This window comes from Octodon degus, unplaced genomic scaffold (genome assembly GCF_000260255.1).
Source record: "Octodon degus isolate 3935 unplaced genomic scaffold, OctDeg1.0 scaffold00269, whole genome shotgun sequence".
Lineage (NCBI taxonomy): Eukaryota > Metazoa > Chordata > Mammalia > Rodentia > Octodontidae > Octodon > Octodon degus.
The window spans coordinates 226,806-251,232 of NW_004524845.1; the positions used below are offsets into that span (position 1 = coordinate 226,806).

At 37.4% G+C, this 24,427-nt stretch overlaps 1 protein-coding gene across 11 annotated transcripts in view; it reads left to right on the forward strand.

The window, feature by feature from the left end:
* Rufy3 (RUN and FYVE domain containing 3) overlaps nt 1-24,427 on the forward strand; it is a 93,881-nt gene that overhangs the window by 65,877 nt on the left and 3,577 nt on the right. For 5 of the 11 annotated variants that reach the window (XM_023706774.1, XM_023706778.1, XM_023706776.1 and 2 more), the window contains 11 exons: nt 1,608-1,731; nt 2,936-2,997; nt 6,463-6,528; nt 7,974-8,043; nt 11,005-11,097; nt 14,372-14,455; nt 16,543-16,710; nt 17,145-17,242; nt 20,233-20,352; nt 22,293-22,392; nt 23,942-24,006. In XM_023706774.1, coding sequence (XP_023562542.1) covers nt 1,608-1,731; nt 2,936-2,997; nt 6,463-6,528; nt 7,974-8,043; nt 11,005-11,097; nt 14,372-14,455; nt 16,543-16,710; nt 17,145-17,242; nt 20,233-20,352; nt 22,293-22,392; nt 23,942-24,006 — 1,050 coding nt within the window. The other 6 variants (XM_004646543.3, XM_004646541.2, XM_004646542.2 and 3 more) reach the window with 3 other exon arrangements.

The following is a 24,427-nucleotide window of genomic DNA, read 5'->3' on the forward strand; positions in this document are numbered from 1 at the left end:
TCTGGGTTGGAATTTGTTTTCTTGCAAGACTTGAAGTACTTTGCTCCATGCTCTTCTTGACTTGATGGTTTGTAAAGAGAAATCTGCCGTTATTCTGATGGGTTTTCCTTTAAATGTGATCTGTTTCTTTTCTTTAGCGGCTTTTGGTATTCTGTCCCTATGCTGAATTTCTGGGATTTTGATTATAATATGTCTGGGTGTGGATTTAATTGGGTTGATGTTATTTGGAGATCTATATGCTTCAGTTATCTGAATGTCAGATTGTTGCCCCATATTTGGGAAGTTTTCTGCTATTACTTCTGCCCGTATTCTTTTTATATCATTTGTATTGACTCCTTCCTTCTCATTAATACCTGTTAGTCTCACATTGTACATCTTTGCATCGTCTTGCATTATTTTTTCCTGCATCCCAGTTGTTTTTAAGAGATCCTTTCTTACTTTTTCACTAGCTGCAATGGTGTCTTTAAGGTCAGAAAGTCTGTTTTCAATTTCCCTCAAATGGTTTTGCCAGCTTGTGATTGAGGTTTTAATTTCCTGTATATCACTTTGAATCTGTTTCATACAGTCTATTTCTTTCCTAAATTGCTTATTCAGGGGTTCCAACATTTTTATATTCTGCTCTATTTTTTTATCAATATATTCTTTAGAAGCACTTAGTACTTCTTTGATTATAATTATCGCTACATTTTTTAGTTCCAAAATTATTTCTGATCTGATTTCTTGTATGCCTTTCTGCAGTTGTTTCTTTACTTCCAATGCTATTATTTCAGAGATATCAGGTGTGTGATTTCCAGTTTCCTCTATGCTAGTGTCTTCTGCATTTGTACTGGGTGGACTTGGGGCCTGAGACTGCATTTTGTTCCTTCTCTTTGTCATTTCGTATACCACTGTCTTCTGATCTTTGGTGTAGAGCTTAGATAGACTTATTACCTTAGCACCAGGTCTGGATCTACGAAGTTCAGATTCCTCTAGGTGGGTGTTGTTTGGATCTGGTGTTGTTTGGATCCACTTCTTTCTGCTGCAGCCGTTGGAGTTGAACCCTTTGTGTATCTCTGGCAAGATGTTCTGCTCCTGAATCAGCTGGGTGGGTCTTGCCTTTAGCCTCTTTGCAGGGGGTTCTGCTGAAGGGTTCCTCTCTGGGCCTGCACTCTGGGTTGAATGAAGATCCGCGGGCCCTGGGTGGTCTCACTCACTCGCCGGGCTTGGGCTCTGGGTCTGTTCAGGATCCGGTGGCCCCGGGCAGCCTCTCTCACTCTCCGGGCCTGCTCTCTGGGTCTATTCAGGATCCGCCGGCCCTCGGACGTCTCACTCACTCGCTGGGCCTGTGCTCTGGGTCTGTTCAGGATCCCGCAGCCTGGGTCCTCTCACTCACTCGCTGGGTCTGCACTCTGGGTCTATTTAGGATCCGGAGGACCCCAGGTCATCTCACTCACTCGCCGGGCCTGTGCTACCTTAAATATTTATTAAAACTTTTTATATTATTTTACTTTTTCACTCTTCTATAAATGACTGTATTCAGTCATGAGGCAAACATTTTTCTCCTTGCCACACGATTATATTGTTGTGTTTCAAGGTTTTATCATAATACTCTGTGGATTCTCTTCTAGTGAGTTCTATGAACCTAATGCCCTCATGATGGAAGAAGAAGGGGCTATTATTGCTGGTCTCCTAGTGGGGCTGAATGTCATTGATGCTAATTTCTGCATGAAAGGAGAAGATCTGGACTCTCAGGTATGGGAAAAATATTCTTTTAACAAGAATGTCACTTGAGTTATGATGTGGATTCATAGGGTATCAACCAAGTTAGAGAAAATTAAGTTATAAATAGAATTTCCTTTAGTTTTGATGTGAATGTTAAAAATCAGAGTTTCGTCTCCTGGAATGTTTTTTCAAATATAACTCTAGTCTAAGAGGGTAGATATGAATATAGCCTCTGAAGCCAAACCTATTAGTATGAATTAGGTTCAAATTCTACCTTACTCATTTCCTAGCTGAATATATTCTAGAGTTACATAGTTTCTTAGTGCTTTGGATTCTTTGATAGAAAGTAGAGATTTAAAAAATGTATATTTCTAAAGCAGCTGCTTAGGCAGGTGTAGTAGGGACCCTGGTGCTGTGCAGGCCCTGTCCCCAGCGTGCACTGAGATGGCAACTGAGACTGGGTGTGGTGGCAGCTTGGGAGGCTGAAAACAGAAGGATCGCTATGAATCTGATCTGTGTAGTGAGACATAAGTCTTCATTACAGGACTTCCAAGTCCTGTAGACCCTGTACTTAAAAAAAAAAGTGTGTTTGATAGAGTTGTGAGGAATGCAGTAGTTAGCACAAATAATTCTCTTGGAATAGGGCCCAGCACATGATAATTGCTGAGCAAGTAAAATGCTGAGTCCATTCTGGCTACTTGTCACCCTTTCTATCTGAAACAAATTAGCTGGATAATAAAACAGAAGTCTTAGATCAATAAAAGTTAAAAGAGAAGACATCAAAATGTGAACAGAGCAGTGGTCATTTTAAGGTGTTGAGATTATAAGTCTTTTATATTACTTTTTTGTATTCTCTGAAACTTAGGGTAATGTCCATTATTTTTGCAGTTAAAACTTTAAAAAAATTATTTCTAAAGGTGACTAGAAGCTCAGTCAGTAGCAGAATACTGAAATAAGTAAAAGAGAAAATTGAAAAGCATATGTGTGTTTATATTAAGCATTTTATTTACTTTGTTAGTCATGATCTAGTCTTCAAGTCCTATTGATTTAATCTTGATTCTTATTACTCATGTCAATCTTTGATTGCATTTCAAGGAAAACATTACATTTTCATTACAAATTTCTGATTTTGTGTGACAGTGTTAATCATTTGGCATACCTAGAGAAAAACATTGTTTGATGCCTTTGAGAAATTATCTAATTTTGTATTAAATTCTGAAAATCTTCTTTGTAGGTTGGAGTTATAGACTTTTCCATGTATCTGAAGGATGGAAACAGCAGTAAAGGTAGTGAAGGGTATGTATAGAGAGAATTATATTTCTTTTCTTTTCAGTATTTTTCCCTTTTTGTATTGTTTCAAGTTTACCACAATACTGATTTAACAGACTTTACAAAATAATTTCTAAAGATAGACTTAATAAAGTCTTACTGAGACTATCTGGCTTTTGTTTCTACTGCCAAACCTTAAAAGGATTTTTAGCTAAATGACTGTTCTATTCTTTGGCTCAGGAGCAAACAAAATAAAAATCTATAAGAATATTACAATTTCTCTAACTCTTAAAGTACTATTAGAAAAGTTTTTCTTCAAAGGGATTACATTCTTAATTGTGTTCTTAATTAAGCTTAATTGGCTTAAAATTGGCAGTATGAGATATATTATGGGATTATATAAAATATTCACATTAGGTAAGGCATGGTGGCTTGCAGGCCTATAATCCCAGCCACTCAGAAGGTTGAGGCAGGAGAGTCAAAAGTTTGGGGCCCACCCCAGCAACAGGACAAGACCTGTTTCAAAGAGCAAACATGATAGGGAACTGAATGAGAGGTTTCTGGAACTCTTTACAACCTTTCCACCTCTTCTAGTGAGTCTAAATTATTCCAAAATGAAGCAATTTAAATTTTTAAAAATAGTATTTGTAATACTTGGTGATTAGAGAGCAGAAGTGTACCTTATATTTTTACATACTCAACAGTTAAAAGCATAATTATTAATCCAAAGCTTTAACCTTGGAAATTGAGTTTAAAAGTATACCTGTTGCTCACTCTTTTGGCAGTTGGATGGGCACTGGACATAAATTTGGTGTTCACCTGAAGAGTCTGTTTAACCTATGCCTATTATAGATTAGTTGGTTCCAAATGCTTGGCTTTTATACCATTTACTTTGAATATTGTATGTAGCACTTATACATAGCACTTAACAGCAAACATATATGGCCTTTGACAATAACTATATTACACCACAATGAGTTTAATTCACCTTCTGTGACAAGTAGAAAATTGTTGCTATAAACAATACTAGTGAAGCTGAAAAATTAATTCACAAAAGATACTTTGTAAGTCACTGATAGAGCATAAAATGTAATACCTAAAACCTAAGTTAGTAAAGTTTGAAAGTACTTTTTTTTTTTCAATTTTTACTCACTTTTTATTGAGTATAACTGACTTAAAATCATATTTATTTAAGATGTACAACATCATGTTTTGAGATACATATACATTGTGAAATGATTATTACAATCAAGCTAATTAATATCACCTCACATACATATAGCAATTCTTAATTTGTCTTCTTTTTTTTGTGTGTGGGGGTCTTTTTGAGACAAGGTCTCACTATGTAGTTCAGGCTGACCCTGAGCTCACTTTGTAGTCAGGCTGGTGGTGCACTTGAAAAAATTCTCCTCCCTCTGCCTCTTGAGTGCTAGGATTACAGGCATGCACCACCATGCCTGGCGCAATTCTTAATTTCTTCTTCTTTTTTTTTTTTTTTTTCAAAACTGGGGATTGAACTCAGGCCCTTGTGCTTGCCAGGGAAGCGCTTATTCTACTGAGCCATCTCCCTGACCCCTTAGATAATTTCTTGATACTTATCTTTATATATCAGTAGACTTTGGAGAGGGTACCAGGACTCTTAACTCAGGACCTTGTACTTACCAGGCAGGTGCTGTGCTGCTAAGTTATATCCCTACCCCCTAATATACTTTTTAAAATAAAAATAGACAATTCCATATGTACTATTTTGTACCTGTTACTTCACTTAACAGTGTAGTGGATAGCTTTCATCTCAGTAAATTCATATTTATGGGGCTGGAGAGATAGCAAGCACCTGCTTAGGCAAGCTGCAGCAAATTTAGACAAGCATGCAGGGGCCGTAGTTCGATCCCTGGCACCACATGCTGTGCCAGCCCCACCCCTAGGGTGGGCTGAGCAAGCCACAAAAAAAAATAAATTTAAAAAAGTAAATTAATTCATGTTTACATCATTATCTCTTAACTATTTAATCAATATTCCCTCCCTTACTCCCCCTCTTTATTTCCTTCCATTAGACTAATAACAGTCTCCCTCCTATGTTCATGTCATCATTTTTATATTCCACATACTTGGGAAAACATGGAGTATTTGTCCTTCTGAGTGATTGCTTCCATCTTTTTATAGATAATATACAGAATTTCATTTCTGTTAATGCTGAATAATGTTCCATTGCATATTCATACCACATTTTCTTCAGCCATTCATCTATTGATGGTCACCTACACAGGTTTCATATCTTTTTTTTTTTTCTTTTACAGGTTCCATATCTTTGCTTTTTTTTTTAATGTATTTAGTATAGGGATTACAGGGTCTCACTATGTAGATTGGACTCATAGTGATTCTCCTGTGTTCAGCCTCCCAAGCACTGGGATTACAGGTGTGCATCCCCAGGGCAGGGCCAGCACTACACACCGGGGATTGAACCCTGGCTGTTGCTCTCTGCCTAAGCAGGCACTTTAGTCTGCTGAGCCGTGTGGCCAGCCCTCCTTGGCTGTTTTGAATTGTGCTTCCCTAAACAGGTATACAGGCATTACTATAGTGTGCTGGCTTCAGTTCCCTCTGGCATATGCCAAGGAGTGTTACAGTTGGATCAAATGGTAGTTCTATTTTTAGGGGGGATTTTTGTAAGATTTCTTTTCTTTATGTTTTTAGTACAGGTTCTACAGGGTCTCACTACACAGATTAGATTTGTAGTGATCCTCCTGTTTTCAGCCTCCCAAGCACTGGGAAGATTTTATTTATTTATTTATTTATTTATTTATTTATTGTTATACCCAAATAAAATTACCTACTAGCTATCATGTCCCCATCTCCCTCCACTAAATCTAGGCAACCACTGAGCCACTCTGTCCTGCATAGTTTCCTAGTCTGGGATTTTTTTTTTTTTTTTTCAAAATAGAATGTGCTCATAGCAACAGTAACAAATTTAATATACCAACAACAAAAAAAAATAGAAACCCTGCAAAGTGAGTTCTTTAGAGTAAAACTAACAGCAGAAACATACTTCGAATGCAGTAACTTTCTATTTAAGCACTGTGTCAGTGTGGATTTCTTTCTTTCTTTTCTTTTCTCCTTCCAGTAATAGAGAACAAAGCCAGGGCCTTCACACTGAGTTCCATCCCCAGCCCTTTGTTATTTCTAATTTGAGACAAGGTCTTACTAAATCACTGAGTTTGCCCAGGCTAGGTTTGAATTCTTGATCCTACTGTGTCCACTTCCAAGAGTCTGGGATTATAGATATGCGCCATGACATCCAGCTTCATCTCTGAACTTTTGAGCCTTTCTTATTGGTGTGTCATGGGTTATATGTCACATGTGTCTTTTGGCTTAGTGTATCTGTGCCTTAATTTCTTCCCATTATTTATGAAAAGGGTAGATGGAAGGAAAGACCTTTGTATTTCCAGTGTTACTTTACTTGACCTTTATCTTCCCCACCCTTTTTCCCCCTCCTAGGGATGGTCAGATTACTGCAATTCTGGACCAGAAGAACTATGTCGAAGAACTCAACAGACATCTAAAGTAAATAATGAATAAATAATATTTTTTTACTAAGATTTTTTGGAAGAGAAGGAAAGTGTAAAAACAATTAGGGTAAATTCAGAAACTAGATAGCATTATAGCTAGCAGGCATTTAGTTAGGATCTGGATAGACTGGACTTAACTATTAAGTGAGCTTTAATAAAAGGCAAATCAGATTATTATGAAATTATAACTAGTGATTAAAAACATTCAATTGAGAGTTATATATTGTAAAATGGGAAGAAGTTCAAAAGGAAAGAGAAACTGGGATAGGGAAAAGGAGAAAAGAAAGAAGGGAAAAGAATTATAATGTGACACATAGAATTCTTAATTCAGTGGATAAAGTCACAGATTACAAGGCTGATCTTGAGTAAACACTTGTTTTAGTTTCTTCAGATGATTCATATCTCTTGTTCCCTCACACTTCACACTTAGGCATTGAGTTGACTGTTAACAAATCCTCACCAAGTATTGCAGAGCTCTGTAGACCAGGAAGCAGTTTCCCTGGTGGGGAGTAGGGGGTGAGGAGATATCTACAACTGTTGATAACCTAGGGCTTTGATGTTTCTGTTATACTAAAGACTACCAATTAATTCCAGAGATCAGCATATCCATTAGTTATCTTGTTAACAGTTCATAGAACTTCCATAAGTTCTATCATAAAAGCCATTTTTAATTCAAGACTTAACAGTATGCTAGGATGACATTGTTTTAGTTTTCTTGGTTCCAGATGACAAATACAATTTAAGTTCATTTTCTCTGGAGACCAAGAGTCCATTGTGACTATTATGAGCCTTAGCGATATCAGCCAACCCAAGCCAACCATGTCACTGTGGTTGACAGTGAAATATAAATATAACCCTACAGGGCCGGGGAGATGGCTCAGTGGAATAAGCGCTTCCCTGGCAAGCGCAAGGGCCTGAGTTCAATCCCCGGTTCCGCCAAAAAAAAAATAAATATACTCTATTGTTTACTCTTTTTTTAGTTTCTAACACATAGGATGATGGTAAAGTAAATGAAATAATGCAGTGCAAGCAAAATAATTCATTCAGAAGAGTGGTTGTTGAGCTAGACATGGTAGCTCACACCTGTAACCCATGTTGCTCAGAAGGCTGAGGCAGGGTGATCAAAGGTTTGAGGCCAATCTTGGCAGCTTAGTAAGCCCCTGTCAGAGAATTTATAAGGGGCTTGGGATGTAGCTCAGTAGCCCCTATGTTCAGTCATGGGGGGGCAAGCTTAATTAAATATTTAACTGAATACAGACTCCAATGCAGCCCGTGCAGCAAGACACACCTTTGTAAATTGTCTAAAAGCCTACAAGTCCATCAACAATTGTGGATACTAGACAATGAAGGATAAGTGTGATGGAGGTCTGACAAAGAAGGCACAGCTTAATATTCTGTTTTTTCAATGAAGACTATCTGGGTTTTTTCTTCTCTTAACAGTGCTACAGTAAATAACCTTCAGGGCAAGGTAGATGCATTAGAAAAATCCAACACTAAACTGACAGAGGAGGTACGTGTTTTGAAATTCTTTGATCTGTAAAATTTAATAACATGTATTAGTGAAACCAGTGATGTTTATCTCACCTTAGGAGTAAAGGACCTGACTTCAGGTGATATCTACTCTAGTACACAGCCCCTTGCCCTGACTGGCTGGTCACCTACTCCAGCTTCTCCTGCATCCATCTGGACTGGACAGGCTCATTGGCTAATAGGAATATTCTGTCTGGGCTGATTTCTAGTAAAAAGTTCAACAGCATGATTTTCATCATCTCTTTGTTTAATAAGTATTTTGGCCACTATTATGTGCTGAACCTAATAGTGATTTTTATGTGTCAGGCACTGACTTATGTGTTCAGCATGGCAAGCTCCTGACCCCACGCTATGGAATAGAAAAGGTAGCGAGTCCTGGTCAGAACTTGCTCATGGGGCCTCTAGAGACTCGACTCCTCATTGGCCAGGACACAGGGTAGCCCTGCTCACCCTTTGGTCTTGGTGACTCCAAAGAGCTTTCAGGAAGTTCTTGAGCAAAGTCCCTATGACAGGAAAATTCACCTCATGTTTTACTTATGATTTTTTTTACTTATGATTAATAAAGCTGTTTTTATCTAACTTGCCAAAGATTACATTACAGATTTAATTCCTTCAGTATCATTAGGTGTTTCTACAAAATATAAGTAAAATTATCAGTATTACAAGGCTTATTTTTTGTTTCTTCCTATAGTTGTTCCATTATATATAGTAAGATAAATTTGGTTTAAGTAGAGTCAAATTAAAGTCAGGAATATGCTGTTGAACCAGTTTTTCTTCAAAAAAGCTTGTTATACTTTTAAAACACCTTTGTAACTCTGAGTTCCAGTTGTGAATGATTTTATTTTTAAAAATATTTTTGTAGCAGGAATCGGATTCATGACCTTGTGCTTGCCAAGCAGGTTCTATACCACTGAGCTATTTTCCCAGCCCAAGATTTTTTAAATTATGTATCAGAACTTAATTCACAGAAATGCCACTTAAATAGTCATATAGGCCCCTCTATCTGGCACCTGTTTTCCTACAGCTATACTGCAACCCTGCTGAGAGCAATAGCTGGATAGTCTATAGACTTGCCCTACATAGGTGCACAGCTGGCATTTCTTCACCTTCTAATGTTGGGCCAAATACTTGAGTCTCTCTTCTACTCCTTGGCTTACCTATCTATAAAATGGTTTGCTTAGCGGGGTGTGGTGGCACACACCTGTAATCCCAGCACTCAGGAGGCTGAGGCAATTATTAATTGTTTCCAGTTTGAAACCAGCCTGGGAGAGCCGGGGAGATGGACCAGTGGAATAAGCACTTCCCTGGCAAGCGCAAGGGCCTAAGTTCAATCCCCAGTTCCGCAATGGAAAAAAAAAAAAACCACTGAAACTGGCCTGGGCTACAACGTGAGCCCAAGGCCAGCTTGAACTGCATAGCAAGTCCTTGTCTCAAAAAGACAAAAAGTGGGGCTGGTGAGATGGCTCAGTGGTCTAAAGCACCTACTTAGAACAAGCTTAGCAAAGCACAGGGACCGCGGTTCAATCCCCCAGCACCACATGCCAGTCAGCCCCGCCCCCTGGTGGGCTGAGCTGGCCACACACACACAAATAAATAAATTAAAAAAAAAAAAAGACAAAAAGTAATGAGATAAAAATAAACAACACAAACAATGATTTGCTTATCTCCACCTTATAATATTTTGTGAAGTTATTCAAATTAAATGATTTATGCACAATAATGACCTAGAACAGTGTCTGACACTTCCTTTGCACACAATAAAAATGTGATTGTTGCTAACACTATAGCACACACACGACATCCTGGTACTTGGGAGACTGAGGCAGGATCCCGTGTTCCATGCAGACCTGGCCAACTAAGCAAGACTCCATCTCAGAAAAGCACTAGGGTACAGCTCCATGTAAAGCACTCATGGGGTTAAAATCCCTGGTGCTGTGATCAACGGTAAAGGGATGGGCTGTTAATTTTGCCTGACTACAGGACGCTTCCCATAACTTAGGTTTATTACATTAATAGTACTCATTTATTACTTATCTTACAAATAACATTTATTCTCTTAAAACTGAAATTAGCACTATGTGCACTTTATAGAGAACAGATAAAGCTAGTCAGGACTGCATTTTCTCTTCTATTTTGAGATTTAAGAGGGCCAGTACAAACAGACTCTTTACCCAGTGTGACAGGATTATAAGAACTGAGCAGATGAACATATCAATGTCCCCTTGACCACTGGTAAAGCTAAAGTAATGTGCCCACTTGGGTCTAGAGCCCAAATCAGGTTTCCCAGTCCTTTCCAGGAAGCTAAGTCTTAGACTCATCTGTCTACCATGAACTTAGATTGGGAGAGGACACTGCTTATCCCTTCTTACACCCTAGCAAGTTCACTGGGCAGACAGAAGCAGCTTAAAAAGCACAGCCGCCTGTCATCTCTTGCGCTACCCAGCTGGATCAGAAGCTGGCAGGGCCTTCTGTTACTAGCAAGGAGCTGGCTGCCCACTTCATTCCCTGTGGAATTCAGGCACTGCCTGTCCTCAGGTGCAATTGAGTTCACATGGTACAGAGAAGGAAGTGTTTCATTCTTGCTTTTCCCTACTGTGGAAGAGCAGCAGGAAGCAACTCCTTAGCTCCGTGACAGGACCTTATCTTGGCTGGTGCCTAGGATCTACTGGGTCTCTTCAGAAGTGAGGACTGGGGTTGCTTCTTCACTTTCAAGGTTAGCGACAGAGGTCTTCCATGGAACTCATGGTGGCTTGGCAATGTGGGCTTACAGTGCACTGGGACCTCTTTACTACATGTTAGAAACAGGCCTTATGAAGTTGTTCAGGAGAACTTTTTATTGATAGCTTTCTGTATTTCTAAGAATGAGCCTGAAAATTACATCCTAGAAAATTTTAAACTGTTACTAAAGAATAAAAGATTATTTTTAAAATTTTATTACTAGCTTGCTGTTGCAAACAACAGGATTATTACCTTACAAGAAGAAATGGAAAGAGTTAAAGAAGAAAGCTCTTACATACTGGAATCCAATCGGAAGGTGAGCCTTCCCTTTTTTTTCCTTTTTTATTTTCATTAGTACTTTTTTTTTTCAGCACGCAAAATATATTTTAATGCTATTATATTGAACCTTAAATTATATAATTATATTTCAGATCATTTATTATATATTGTACAAAATATATGATTACCACTTTCATAGTTTTCTTATTAAAAACATCATAAAATTCTAAGACCACACTTTTTGCATTGTATATACCATATCATAAATATCATGCCTCAGTATCATTCTTTTACTTTATGATATTATATACGTATATCACAAACTTTTATGTTGATAAATCTTTTTTTTTAACTTTTCTTTTTTTTTTCAAAGTTTTATTGATAAACAGATAGCAATGAGACAGTTTCAAATCAAATCGGAAGGACAGTTTCAACAAATAATACACTGCATATATTCTTCTTAGTGGTTAATTGCTGTACAAGATGCGGACTTGAGATCCTATTCACAAACACCATTAGAACAAATCATTCTATTCATTAAGAGAATGCAACTATATATCTATCCCAACCTCTTTGAATACACAGATACAAAATGGACATTCATCGGTATACCCCATTTTTTCTAAGTTCCGTTATTGAATATTATAGGTGTGTAAACTCAGCAAAATATTCCAAAAGAGTCCAGCAGCCCACAATAGCATTAGGTCTTTTGTTTAACTGGCAATGTCAGAAATTATTGACCTGAGTCCCCCACAGCTCAACATAACAACATGGCTTTATTTCTTATATTTCGTCTTCATACTTTTCTACTGGATGGTTAAGACCAAGGTAAAGCAGGACCTATGCAACAAGAGTTGTAGCTTTTTGGTCTGAGAAGGTCAGTGAAATGCCCTCAGGATTTGTCCTGAGATCCTGTACCTCAGATTATAGAACCTTTATCAGTGCTTCATTAGTACTTGATTGAACTATACAATGGTTACATTTATCATGGGAATTGGTACATGTACATAACACCACCTTAATTCTTTTTACATCCCCTTAACCTCCCGTGTCCAATTATTGGTCCCTTTTCCACTTGCAAATGGCATATTTCCCTGTTTCCAATATATCTTTATTTTGCTTTTTAATTTACTTATACTTTGATTTTCTTATATAAGAAAAACTATGTGACATTTAAGCCTGTCTTTGTTAACTCCATTGTATATAATTATTTTTTTATATATTAATTTTATTGAAAAGTAGCAATGAGACAGTTTCAAAACAGGTTAGTAGAACAGTTACAATAATGCATATTGTTGTCTTTGTTGTAGTTATTCATAGTACAAGATGCAGACATGATCTGTTGTCTAAACACTATTAGTTTGAAACTTTATTGAATTAAGGGAAAGTAGCTGTATATCTATGCTATTTTGTATATACAAATATATATATTTTTTCCACTACAAAATGGACCTTCATTTATTTATTTAGTTAGTTAATTTATTTATTTATTGAAACTAGGAATTGAACTCAGGCTCTTGCACTTTCCAGGGAAGCGCTTATTCTACTGAGCCATCTCTGCGGCCCCCTGGACCTTCATTTATATCCCCATTTTTTGTTTACTTTTGTTAGAGAGGAGTCTTTCCTTATAATACACAAATATTCTAAAATGTTGCTAGAGCATACACCAATATTTGAGCCACAGGGGCAGGAGTCTGTAGAGGAGGCCATTTTCACATCTCAAAATTGCCATGCCCAGCTACAGGTGTGTGTGACAGTGAAGGTGACAGAAAAGTGACACCCTCCCTCACCTCGTGCTTCTGCCTTCAGTGCCACCTACATATGTGTAGTGACTGCAGGAAAATGTAACTCAGTTTCCTGGTTTTCTGTACTTGTAATTTATACTATATGCAACTGCTATATTTGTGATATTGAACATGCCACTATTTTCACACAACGTGACTGTTTTGTAAGACCTGACCTCATTAACCTGATATCCTGAGAGTTATCATAAATATAAATGAGTCAGCTAGATAATTGCTTGAAACACCAAACTTTTCTACATCTGCTTAGCTTTTTGGCAAGCCTTTTATTAATTGCATGATTGTAAGCCTTGTTAGAGGACATAATTCACCAGCCATTTATGATGGCTAAGTATCATAACTCTCAACACTGTACTAAATTATAATGATGCTACTTTAGGGACTACAAAAACTAATAGTGAAAAAAAATAAAATAAATAAATAAAAAAAAACTAATAGTGTGGTGGTGCATACCTATAATCCCAGAGCTCGAGAGGCTGAAACAGAAGGATTATCAAGACTTCAAGGCCAGCCTGGGCTACATAGTGAGTTCAAGGCCACCTTAAAGAACAATAAGAAACTCTGTTTAAAAAAAAACTAGGCCCAGAGGATTACAGATGCATTTTCTACACCTAGAAGGAGTGGCATTGCTATTTAAGCTTCATGATACAACTGTAAATGCTCAGAAAAAAAAATTTTTTTTTTGAGACAGGGTCTCCCTATGTAGTGCAGGCTGGACTTGAACTCACTGTGTAGCCCAGGCTAGACTAAAACTTATGGTGAGCCTCCTGCCTCAGCCTCCCAAGTTCTGGGATTACAGGCATGTGCCTCTATGCCGAAGCGAAGAAATTTTGATGGCATGGTTATTTTTAATGTAACTGGTAGATAACTGAAAACTCCAGATATGAGAACTCTGGAGACTTAATATGGCATTGCTTAAGTCTTTGGTTCAATTCATACTCTGCAGTGAACACTATTATTTCTTAAAAGCTTTTTAAAATACCTAGCTCATGTTTTGGGTAATATGTTTGAGGTTTTTAAGTAAAGCGGCAGGAAACTTAATTCAGCCAAACCTTTAAAACTTTCTAGGGGCCAGGGAGATGGCTCAGTGGAATAAGCACTTCCCTGGCAAGTGCAAGGGCCTGAGTTCAATCCCTGGTTCCACCAAAAAAAAAAAAAAAAATTCTAGACTTGTATATACAAAATAGTTAGGATACAGCTACCTTCTATTAGTTTAATGAGAAGAAAGGTTTATATTAATATCGTTTAGACATGTCTGCATCTTGTCCTCTGAATAACTACTATGAAGACAACAATATGCAATGTATAAATTATTGTAACTGTCCTACTAACCTGTTTTAAAACTGTTTCATTGCTATTTTTTCTAAATAAAATGAATAAAAAATTTTTAAAAATAAAAATAAATTTTCTATAAGTATTTTATTGTCTTAATCCATTGTTGTATCTTCTTTTAAGTATCACCTTTTTCCTGCACTAAACAGTAATTCTATCTGGTGATGTTTGTTCAAGGGTCCTAAGCAAGACAAAACTGCCGAAGGGCAAGCACTAAGTGAAGCAAGAAAGCATTTAAAGGAGGAGACACAACTGCGATTGGTAAGCTAGGTGTTGCTTGGGTCTTCCTTCGCAGCTTGGTTTTCTTTTGCAGATCTGCTAGTACACAGGAATATTGATACTGCTCTGTAAAGTTTTTATAAATCCTATGAAATTCTTAACTCTTTTAAACCCACATTTCCCATAATGCTTTCTCAGACCATTTTTTTGAGTGTTCTCAACAGCAATAAGATTTTGCCACTCCTTTTTTTACCTTTGTAGTTTGTATCACAGAAGTATTAGTTGTACAAAAATGACTTTTATTAAACTTTGCAGTCCCTATCCCTGTATCACCTGGCCCTTTCTCCTATAAAAAAGTCAGTACAGCCAGAGAAAGCAGCCCCTCTTCCCCTTAGTAGGAATTGTAAATATAGAATTGCACTCTTCAGCTATTATTTCTGATTTTTTTTTATTAAGAATCTATAGGGTTTATAGGGTCTCACTACGTAATTGCACTCATAGTGATCCGCCTGTGTTCAGCCTCCCAAAGAGCTGGTATTGAAGGCACGTGCCACCAAGCACAGTCTCAATTGCCATCTCAGTACGCCCTGGGGGCGGAGCTGACACGGCATACCAGGGATTGAACCCTGGCCTCTGCATCTGCCTAAGCAGGCACTTTAATCCACTGAGCTATTTGGCTGGCCCTTGAATTTATTCTTGATCTTAGATATAAGTAAAAAAAAATTACAGAAAGGAATATTATTCCTTTTTTGCTTTGGGAGGGGTTACTTTTTTGAGACAAGGTCTTACTCTAGTGTAGGCTGGCGTCAAACTCATTATAAATAAGCCCCATGTAAGCATATTAGTTCATGCTAAGTTTAGATATATGATAAGCAAAGAAAATACCATAATGTCTCTAAGAATGGGGAAAAAACTAAAATTAAGGGATGACTTAATCTGCACTAAAAAGTTATTACAGATTACCATTATATCCAGGCATGGGGGCACAGACCTGTAATTGCAGCACTCAGGAAGCTGAGGTAGGATTTTGAGGTCAGCCTGAACTGTACAGTGAGTTCAAGGCCAGCCTGAAATAAATAAATAAATAAATATATATATATATATATATATATATATATCTTATCTAAAAAGTCAAAACAAAACAAAATCAGCAGTATATAACAATTTGAGGGGTTTTCTGAAAGTACAATAATGTTATTTTAACATATTTAAAACTGTTAGCATTTGCCATCTAGATGAATAAAAATTAGATCTCAAAACACTTTTCATAAGGAGGGTCATAGAATTAATACAGCATTTCATATAGCCTAGAGTTCATTTTCTGTCATGTACAGAAGGAAATCTCTGTTAAGTGATACTCAAAATCTTTACATTTTTCTTACTCTTTTATCACAATAAGGTAAATGTTTATTAAGAAAATTGGTGAGGCCCAAGGTATGCCCTGGTATAGGTGTATCTTTGCTCATCTCAATGTTAAAATAACTGACTTTGATGTTGCACCCTTATAATCTCAACATACTAGGAGGCTGACACAGTAGAATAACAAATTCAAGCCCAGCCTGGGTGACTTAGCAAGACCCAGTCTCAAAAGTTAAAAAAAAAAAAAAAAGGCGGGGATGTAGCTCAGTGTAAAGCCTTGTTCAGTCCCCAGTCTGATGATGACAGTGGCAGTGGCAGTGATGATGTTGTTGCTGCAGTGATCCCTAAAAATTCAGTTACATATATTGACCACTCCCAATAGCAGAGTTTACCCTGGAGGCCAGGCTTCTCTTCTGGGTTCCTTGGACTCTTGAATAGATCAACATTCAAATTTCAACTTACAAGTGTCTTGTTTTGTGCTGATTACTATCACACTGCATTTTATAATAAAACATAACATTTGTCTGTCTGTTGATGTACCATAGAGATGTGCTTCACTAACACTTCTTCGGCTATCAAGTCTTCAGATTCGTAATTATTGAGAAGTTACTGTATTACCCTAATTACTATTTTATTGTTAATGTTTCTGAACATGTATGGCAGTTTTGGGCTGTTTCACCATAGAATACAGACCTTCCTTTCCCTGTGAAACTGTATAGTTTGTTACAATTGGAGTAAAGAGTATAAGCACTGTATTTATGTCTGGGCAGGATGTTGAGAAGGAGCTGGAGCTCCAGATCAGCATGCGGCAGGAGATGGAGCTGGCCATGAAGCTGCTGGAGAAGGACGTCTGTGAGAAGCAGGAGGCACTGGTGTCTCTGAGGCAACAGCTGGATGACCTCAGGGCTCTTAAGCATGAACTGGCCTTCAAGCTGCAGGTAAGGGAGGAGGACAGGCTCACTGGTTCCTAGGACCTGAGGCTGTCTCACTCCTGTGCAGTGGTCACACTGGGAACATACTAGAGGTCGACTGCAGCAATACTTCGGAGAGTCAGACCATCATAGGATCTCCAGTTGCTGTTCTGAAAAACAAGGCCACTTTCTGTACTGCAAAGGGGGTTGGGACTCCTAGAAGAAATTTCTGCTGTAGCCTCAACATGCCAGCAGAGTTACATATTCTATTTCTCTAGTCTGTGCACATAACAATACTAACATAACAAATTTGTTTTAATTTGGAAATTAAATGATAAGCAAATATATGAGCATTTCTATTTCTCTATTTCCTACTTAGCCATTAGTTTCAAATAGCATGTGTGATTGTATTTCACAGCATTTTATGTATATATAGATTTCTATAATTATTTTACATACAGAGTTCAGACTTAGGAGTAAAACAGAAAAGTGAACTAAACAGTCGTTTGGAAGAGAAGACTAATCAGATGGCTGCTACCATTAAACAACTGGAACAAAGGTAAAAGGCTGTTTTTTATGTTAAACAAAAAACTGAGCTATCATTGTGATAAGGACATTTTGTATTCATTCAGCAAGTAAAAAATACATTAAATTCTCCCAACCCAAAAGTTAATTGTAGGGGCCAGGGAGATGGCTTAGTAGAATAAGTGCTTGCCTGGCAAGTGCAAGGGCCTGAGTTCAATCCTCCGTTCCACAAAAAAAAAAAAAAAGTTAATTGTAGATTTATAAATAAGCTTGAAACCTATGGTGGAGACACTCTGTCAAGCTGAGGCTGGAAGATCATAAGCTTGAGCCCAGCCTGGATTACTTAGTGAGATTCTGCCTCAAAATTTTAAAAAGGCTGCAGATGCAGCTCAATGTGAAAGCCCTGGTTCATTCCCCAGACAAAAAATGATGTCCCAGGAAAGCAAAACTGAGGCAGTTTATGACATAACAGATTGATTTTAGTATTCAGTTGTGCTTTTAAAGTGTATCAGATTACTTCTCAGTGATTTTTTTGACTTGGCATTTAAAGTAAAACTAAAATTATGAATCATCTCTCAATATTAAGCTGACTTTTCTCTTACAATCTTTGTGTTCCTTGTTTACCCATTTTCTCATTCCCTTTCACTTCATTTTCATTTTTATTTTGTTTAGTGAAAAAGATTTGGTGAAACAGGCAAAGACCTTAAATAGTGCAGCAAATAAACTAATCCCAAAACATCATTAGGCATTTATATAGTTGGTCACCTCCAAATCTGCTATCCCAAGATAACTGTAAAAGGAGGAAATCTGAAAGTTATTATATTTAACCTCTGATCTATTAAAATATCACCAAAAGTTGGCTGAATTTATTGGATTTTTTAAAAATAGTTGGATATATAAGTTGAATTTTTATATTATTTTCTTCTCAAAGTTAGAAATTTTGGTATAAATTCCAAATTAAATGCCAAATAAACTTAAATTATTGCGAGTTGATCAATAAGTAAAACACCATTGAAAAGCATAGGAAACTGAAACTCTGTACATATATTAACTCTGCCTTTGTGGCCAGTGCTTGGCACTTGCAGCTCAGGCATGGTCCACCCCATGTCTGCGCCAGCAGCCCGCTCCATGCTGCAGTGGAAAGGACTGAGCTGACCCTGTGCACTGGACTCTCTGAAGTAGTTCTGTGTCTTTTAGGCCACCACCCCCTTTCACTTTCATTATGTAGGTTAAATCCCCAAGCCAAGGATAAGTACTTAGTACACTATTTCATTACAGTTCTCTTAATAACCCAAGTTGCTTGCAATATTTTTGCCTTAGTGACTAAACAAAAAAAAACAAAACACAGCATCCTTACATTTCTTTAAAGTCCATAGAGTCAAAGTTAGTGATTAGGTAACTTACAATAACATCATGTGGAAGATTGAGAAACCCTCCTAATACTGGTTATCTCCTTCCTCTGCCCCTTTTCTGCAGTTCCATAGAGCAAATAACTTTCATAAAAACACTCCTATTAAACATGCACTATGCCCTCTCCAAATCTATCTTGATTTCCTCCTGGCAAGAAGAACAACTTATAGACATGAGTAATGATTCCTGTCTGTCCTTTCTTATCTGGAGACATTTACTACTTCTGTTACTTTTTGTTTAGATGGAGATTTGCTGCAAGTTCCCAGAAACTAATAATTAAATTAGCAGGAAAACATTTCAGAGTAGGAAACAGATAAATTATCAACTCACATTCTTTATTATTTACTATAAAAAATAGATTCCCAGTAGATATATACAAGCAATATTAGCAGGGCTTGTTTTTCTAAGTGATCAGATATAAGCCTTTCTGGGTTTTACATTGTAAATAATCCTATAAATACTTTTTTTAAATAATGATTTTTGATTTGCAGAGATAGACTTTTCATAAGCCTCCATTACTTCAAAAGGTCTTGACAGAATTTTCAGATTTTTTTTTTCCTCTTTCCAGTATATTTTGCAGCATTTTAGCTGTGGAAGTGAGGACAAAAAAAAACCCCATTTGTTTCCAGCTATTTTTTCTTCTTGACAAAACCAGAACTAGGAGAGTAAGATAGCTTTTATGTAGGTCCTTGAACCAGACTTGAACCAAAATCAAGTCAAATAATATGTTAGAACAGACTTCATGGAAGATCCTGCACTTTTGAATGTGTTTTAGTTCTACTAATTTTGCACCTATATAAATAAAATTTTCAGTGAGTCACCTTTCTATGAGCATTTGAAAGAAGTGATCAAACATCAAATAAAGATTACGCATAGCATGCATCTGATTCTATTACATAAAAGTCCAAAACATAGGTGCAAAGTTATACAATGTTCAAAAGAAGCATCTGTAAGAATCTTCCAGAGAACATGATTGGGTGTCTTATGAGGCCTAGTGCTGACTTCTTTGGTCTAATCTATCACACAACACTTGGCAGGAATGAAAAGGAAAGAGTCAAATTCTGATAAAAACTTTTCATGTACAATAACGTGAAGTTTGGGTAAGGGCTGATGTGTAATTTCAGTGATTTAAAATGTTTGATGAAAGGGCCAGAAAAAATGTTAAGATTACATATATAAGAAGGTAGTTAGCTGTATGCACATTCCAGCTATGTGTGTAATACAGAAAGATAAAGTACCAGACCCAGTAGGAAATGAAAACAAACAAGTGGGTTAAATTCAAATTACTATGTACTTGAGGTTGGCTTTGGATATGGATTTTTCTAAAAAGTGATGTTTTATTGTTTATCATCTAATGGCTGTAAACTGTAGTACTAGAATAAAAAAAAGTGGAAAATCAGCTTTTCCTCTGCCTGGTTCACCTTCATCTTGCTTTTTAAAGAATTTGTTTCTTTTCCATCATTTTCCTTCATGATTTTTTTTTGTGTGTGTCCTGCAGAGCGTTTCCTGTCTCCCTGTGCCTTCTTCCTTGGGTTATTTTATTTTGTGCTGTGAACTTGCTCTCTTCCACCATGGCTTTTGTTTTCATCCTGAGTTCATGTGGCTCACATCCAGATTGCGCCTGGCTGAGCAGGGCCGCCAGTCAGCTGAACTGGACAACCGGCTCTTCAAGAATGACTTCGGGGACAAAATCAACAGTCTGCAGCTGGAAGTGGAGGAGCTGACCAGGCAGCGGTGAAGAGAGGGCAGCTGAGCTTGACAGGGTTGGGTGCTGTCAACCTGCACAGCCCGTCTTTCCGTGTCCTTTTCCTTGGGTTGGGATCAGGATAGCTTCACATATGTCACCCTTTTCCAAAACCTGTCAACATCTGTGATTAAGAAGTAGGAAAACAGCCAGGCATGGTGGTGTACATGCCTGTAATCCCAGCACTGCAAAAGCTAAGGCAGGAGTATTACCATGAGTTTGAGGCCATCCTGAGCCACGTACTTATATTTTCCCCAAAATAAAACTGCGTCTTATATTTTTTCTCCCAAGGACATAATGTGGCTTATTTTTAGGGAATTTATTCATGTATGGAAACCCACATTTATCATTTGCAAAAGTCCACATTTATACAATCATGTCATCTTCTGGAACACTGTTCTTACTCTTTAAACCCCAAATTCCAGCCTGAATTTGTGACTCCATTTCCTGTAGAAGCATTGGCCCCAATCTCTCATGTCCAACAAAAAAATGTGTTCCTTAAATGAACATTTCCTGTCCACATAGCTTGCTCATAACACATCGTTACCACACAACATACTGAATTATGAACATTCATATTAGACACAGCCACATCTACCCCTCACTGGAGGCATACATTTATGTGTTGTATCTGTTCTCCAACTGGTCACTTGGCAACAGGCTTCTTGTTTGACTTGAATACCCAAGAGGTACTCATTTGGGTATTTACAAATACTTAATTTTAATTTGTTACTTCTTTTAAATATTAATGTAAATAATATTATTTATATTTATATAGTAATATTGTTATTTTGTAATCCAATATATCTGTTGTGTATTGCAGTGGATGCATTAAATGCATCCATTTGGCTAGTTGGTGATCTTAATGAACTCATTTTGGGGGTAGGGCTTATTTTCAAAGAAATAAGGTAGTTTGTAAAACCAGCCTAAATTACAAGGTAAGACCCTATCTCAAAAAACAAGCAAAAAAAAAAAAAAAATTCCAACTTAAAGTTCCAAATACATAATAGTTAATAGCCAACACAATGATAGTTCCCTGAAATTGTTTTATGTGCCACATGCAGTCACTCTGGCTGTCTTCCCATCAACTCCTTTAGTAAGTGATGTTACTGTCCTTATGGAATTACAGCACAGAGGGGTTAAACATGTCCAGATGCACACAAAGTATAAATGGCAACACTGTCATTTAAAGTTAAGTTGCTCTGACTCCAAACCTTACTGGTCTCCCATGTTTTCTCTCAAATGCACTCATGTACTGAAGCTACTGGAAAGTTTGTCAGATATAAAACACCGGTGGCTGAGGGCACAACTGGTATTGAGTTCATAAGTACAAGAGAAACCAGCTGCTTACTGCAAAGTAGTATTTAGTGTCTGTATTTCTATTTCCTGATGACATTTATAAATGCTGTCAGGTCCACAACTCTTCAGTAAGAGCTAATGTAAAATACTGATATTTAAGTTGGGTGTGGCAGCACAACCTATAATCCCAGCACTCTGAGAGGTTGAGGCAGGAGAATTACAAATTCCAGTCCAGTCTGGACGATTTAAGAGCTAAGTGAACCTCTGCCTCAAAATAGAAACTAAAAAAGCTGTGGTAAAGTTCATTAGAAAGACCCTGGGTTCAGTCCCCAATATCACCCCCCAAAACACATATGAGCAATACCCACATGCACATTTCTAGGTGTTGAGAATGATGACCTTTCAGGACCAAGTGAGCCTAAAGTGTACTGTTAATCACCCAAGAAAGATTAAGCATATTTCATGATTCTTAGCATTACTGGTTTTATTGTACTTTAGTACTTTAAAGCTTGGCTGTTTACATATGTTTGTAGCTTTTTTTCAAGTACTAACTACTGAACTTTAGCATTCTTCAGAAAATGTAAATACAGAAATCTAAATTTTTCTTCTTTTTCTTTCCTACTTATCCTAGGAACCAGCTTGAATTAGAATTAAAACAGGAAAGAGAAAGAAGGTCACAAAACAGTCAGAGCCTGCCAGGCAAGACTTTGCAAATGCCAGAGCCCAAGACGGTAATGTTTGTTATTCCTTGTTCATTCCCTTGGTTTATTTTAATGGGCCACCAGTGCAGACACTGCCCATCCCTGTCCTGGGTCACACACTTAATTGCTATGGCCTGGAGAATGTGGATAGTAAACCAGGGACAGAGGAATCTAGACAGCTTGAGTCAAAGCTTTCCTCATGCATGCACTAACTCAATTTAGTGATTTCTAGTGACTCTGCTCCTTTAGTTTTTAAAGATTAATGTGTTTCTTAGCTTTCTGCTTATAATTTTTAATAATATGATATAGTAATTCCAACCCTGGATTTCTTTTGAAGTTTCTCAAATGTAGATTTGCTTCTTTATACCTTTCAGTCATGAGGATTTCAATTTGAGTATGCACACAGGGAACTGGGCTCAAAGAAGAGTTAACAATGTAGAATAATTTAAAAAGAGACAGAAACTTCTACGGAACAGTCTTCAGCTACTGCAAGACTGAGGGAACAGGAGTCAGCCTCTTCAGATAATGACCTCTGAGAGGCATGAAATTTTTTTTTAATCAAAGAAATTGCCCCCTTTGTGTATGTGATTACATATGACAAAGCATGGCATAGTTTTAAGCTTAGAATTTCTAGAGAGTGAGCCACTGATTAACTGGTAAATGTAAACAAGCTATATAGCACCTGTCCAATGCTGATCATTTAAGGTGCCAGAGCCATCTAAGAGACGTACTGGTTTTTATCAGTTTGGTGAACATAAAACTTGAAGGACTTACAAAGGTGCACTTAATATCTTAGCCTACCTTATCCTGTGTTTCCAAAGCGCTTTAGGTCTCTTCACTCTTGAACTGCCCTATGCTCAGGTCTCTAGGAAGGTGAACATTACACTGACCTCTCCCTTGATATTTGAGTAGTCTAAAAGAGTCCACTGGGGTGTCCAGGTGACTGTCCAAAGGTGACATGGTGAGTGGATACAGCTGCGCCTGCTTTCCCAGCTTTTCAGAGTTCATTCATGGGAGGGAAGGAGATAAATGTATATTCCTATGAAGTAAAATATCTTGAAATAAATAGGATACATTTTTTTTTTAATTTTTTTTTTTTTTATTTGAGAGAGAGAGAGAGAGAGAGAGAGAGACAGACAGACAGACAGACAGTAGTGTGTGTGTGTGGCCAGCTCAGCCCACCAGGGGGCGGGGCTGGCTGGCATGTGGTGCTGGGGGATTGAACCGCGGTCCCTGATGCTTTGCCAAGCTTGTTCTAAGTAGGTGTCTCAGACCACTGAGCCATCTCTCCAGCCCCAATAGGATACATTTTAAGTATATAGCATACACACAATTTTATTAGGAATGTCAGGAATTCAACCATTACTCTCAAGGTGATTTATTACAAACCATATTAGAACAGTTAACAAACTACTTGGAGGAAAGTCTGAGGAAGCATGCTTGAACATTAAAAAAAAAAAAAAAAAAAAAAGATACTCATGCAGTTTCATAGTCAAACCAAGGCAATACAGAAAATGTGTGCAGTATCATTGTTCAGCACCCTGAATAATTAATAAGCTGGGTTATTTTCTTTTGGCAGGATGGGAGACACAAAATCCAAGAGGAGAATGTTAAACTAAAAATGCCCCTGGAAGGAAGCCACAGGTGTTTGTTAATCAAGTATTAACTAAGATAAAATCATTTTGGGGTGGAGGGCAAGAGGGGGATTTTAATAATACATGGACATTGACACAGACCAAACACTGATTTAGTATATTAATTTGAAAGACATTCTGAAGCAAAATAAATAAACCATATAACATTTTAAAGCCAAACCTACTAAGCCATTTAGAAGGGTAATTAGCTGGACATGGTATTGCATGCCTATAATCCCATCATTTGGGAGGCTGAGGCAGGAGGATGAAAGATTGTCATGAGTTCAAGGCCATCCTAGGCTACATATTGAGTTCAAGTTCAGCGTGAATTACATAGGAAAAAAAAGGTCAAGCAGTGAGGCTTTTCTGATTATTTTCTTGCTTACTCCTGAACTGTTATCACTTAAAAGATTATTTTTGTAAATCAGGTA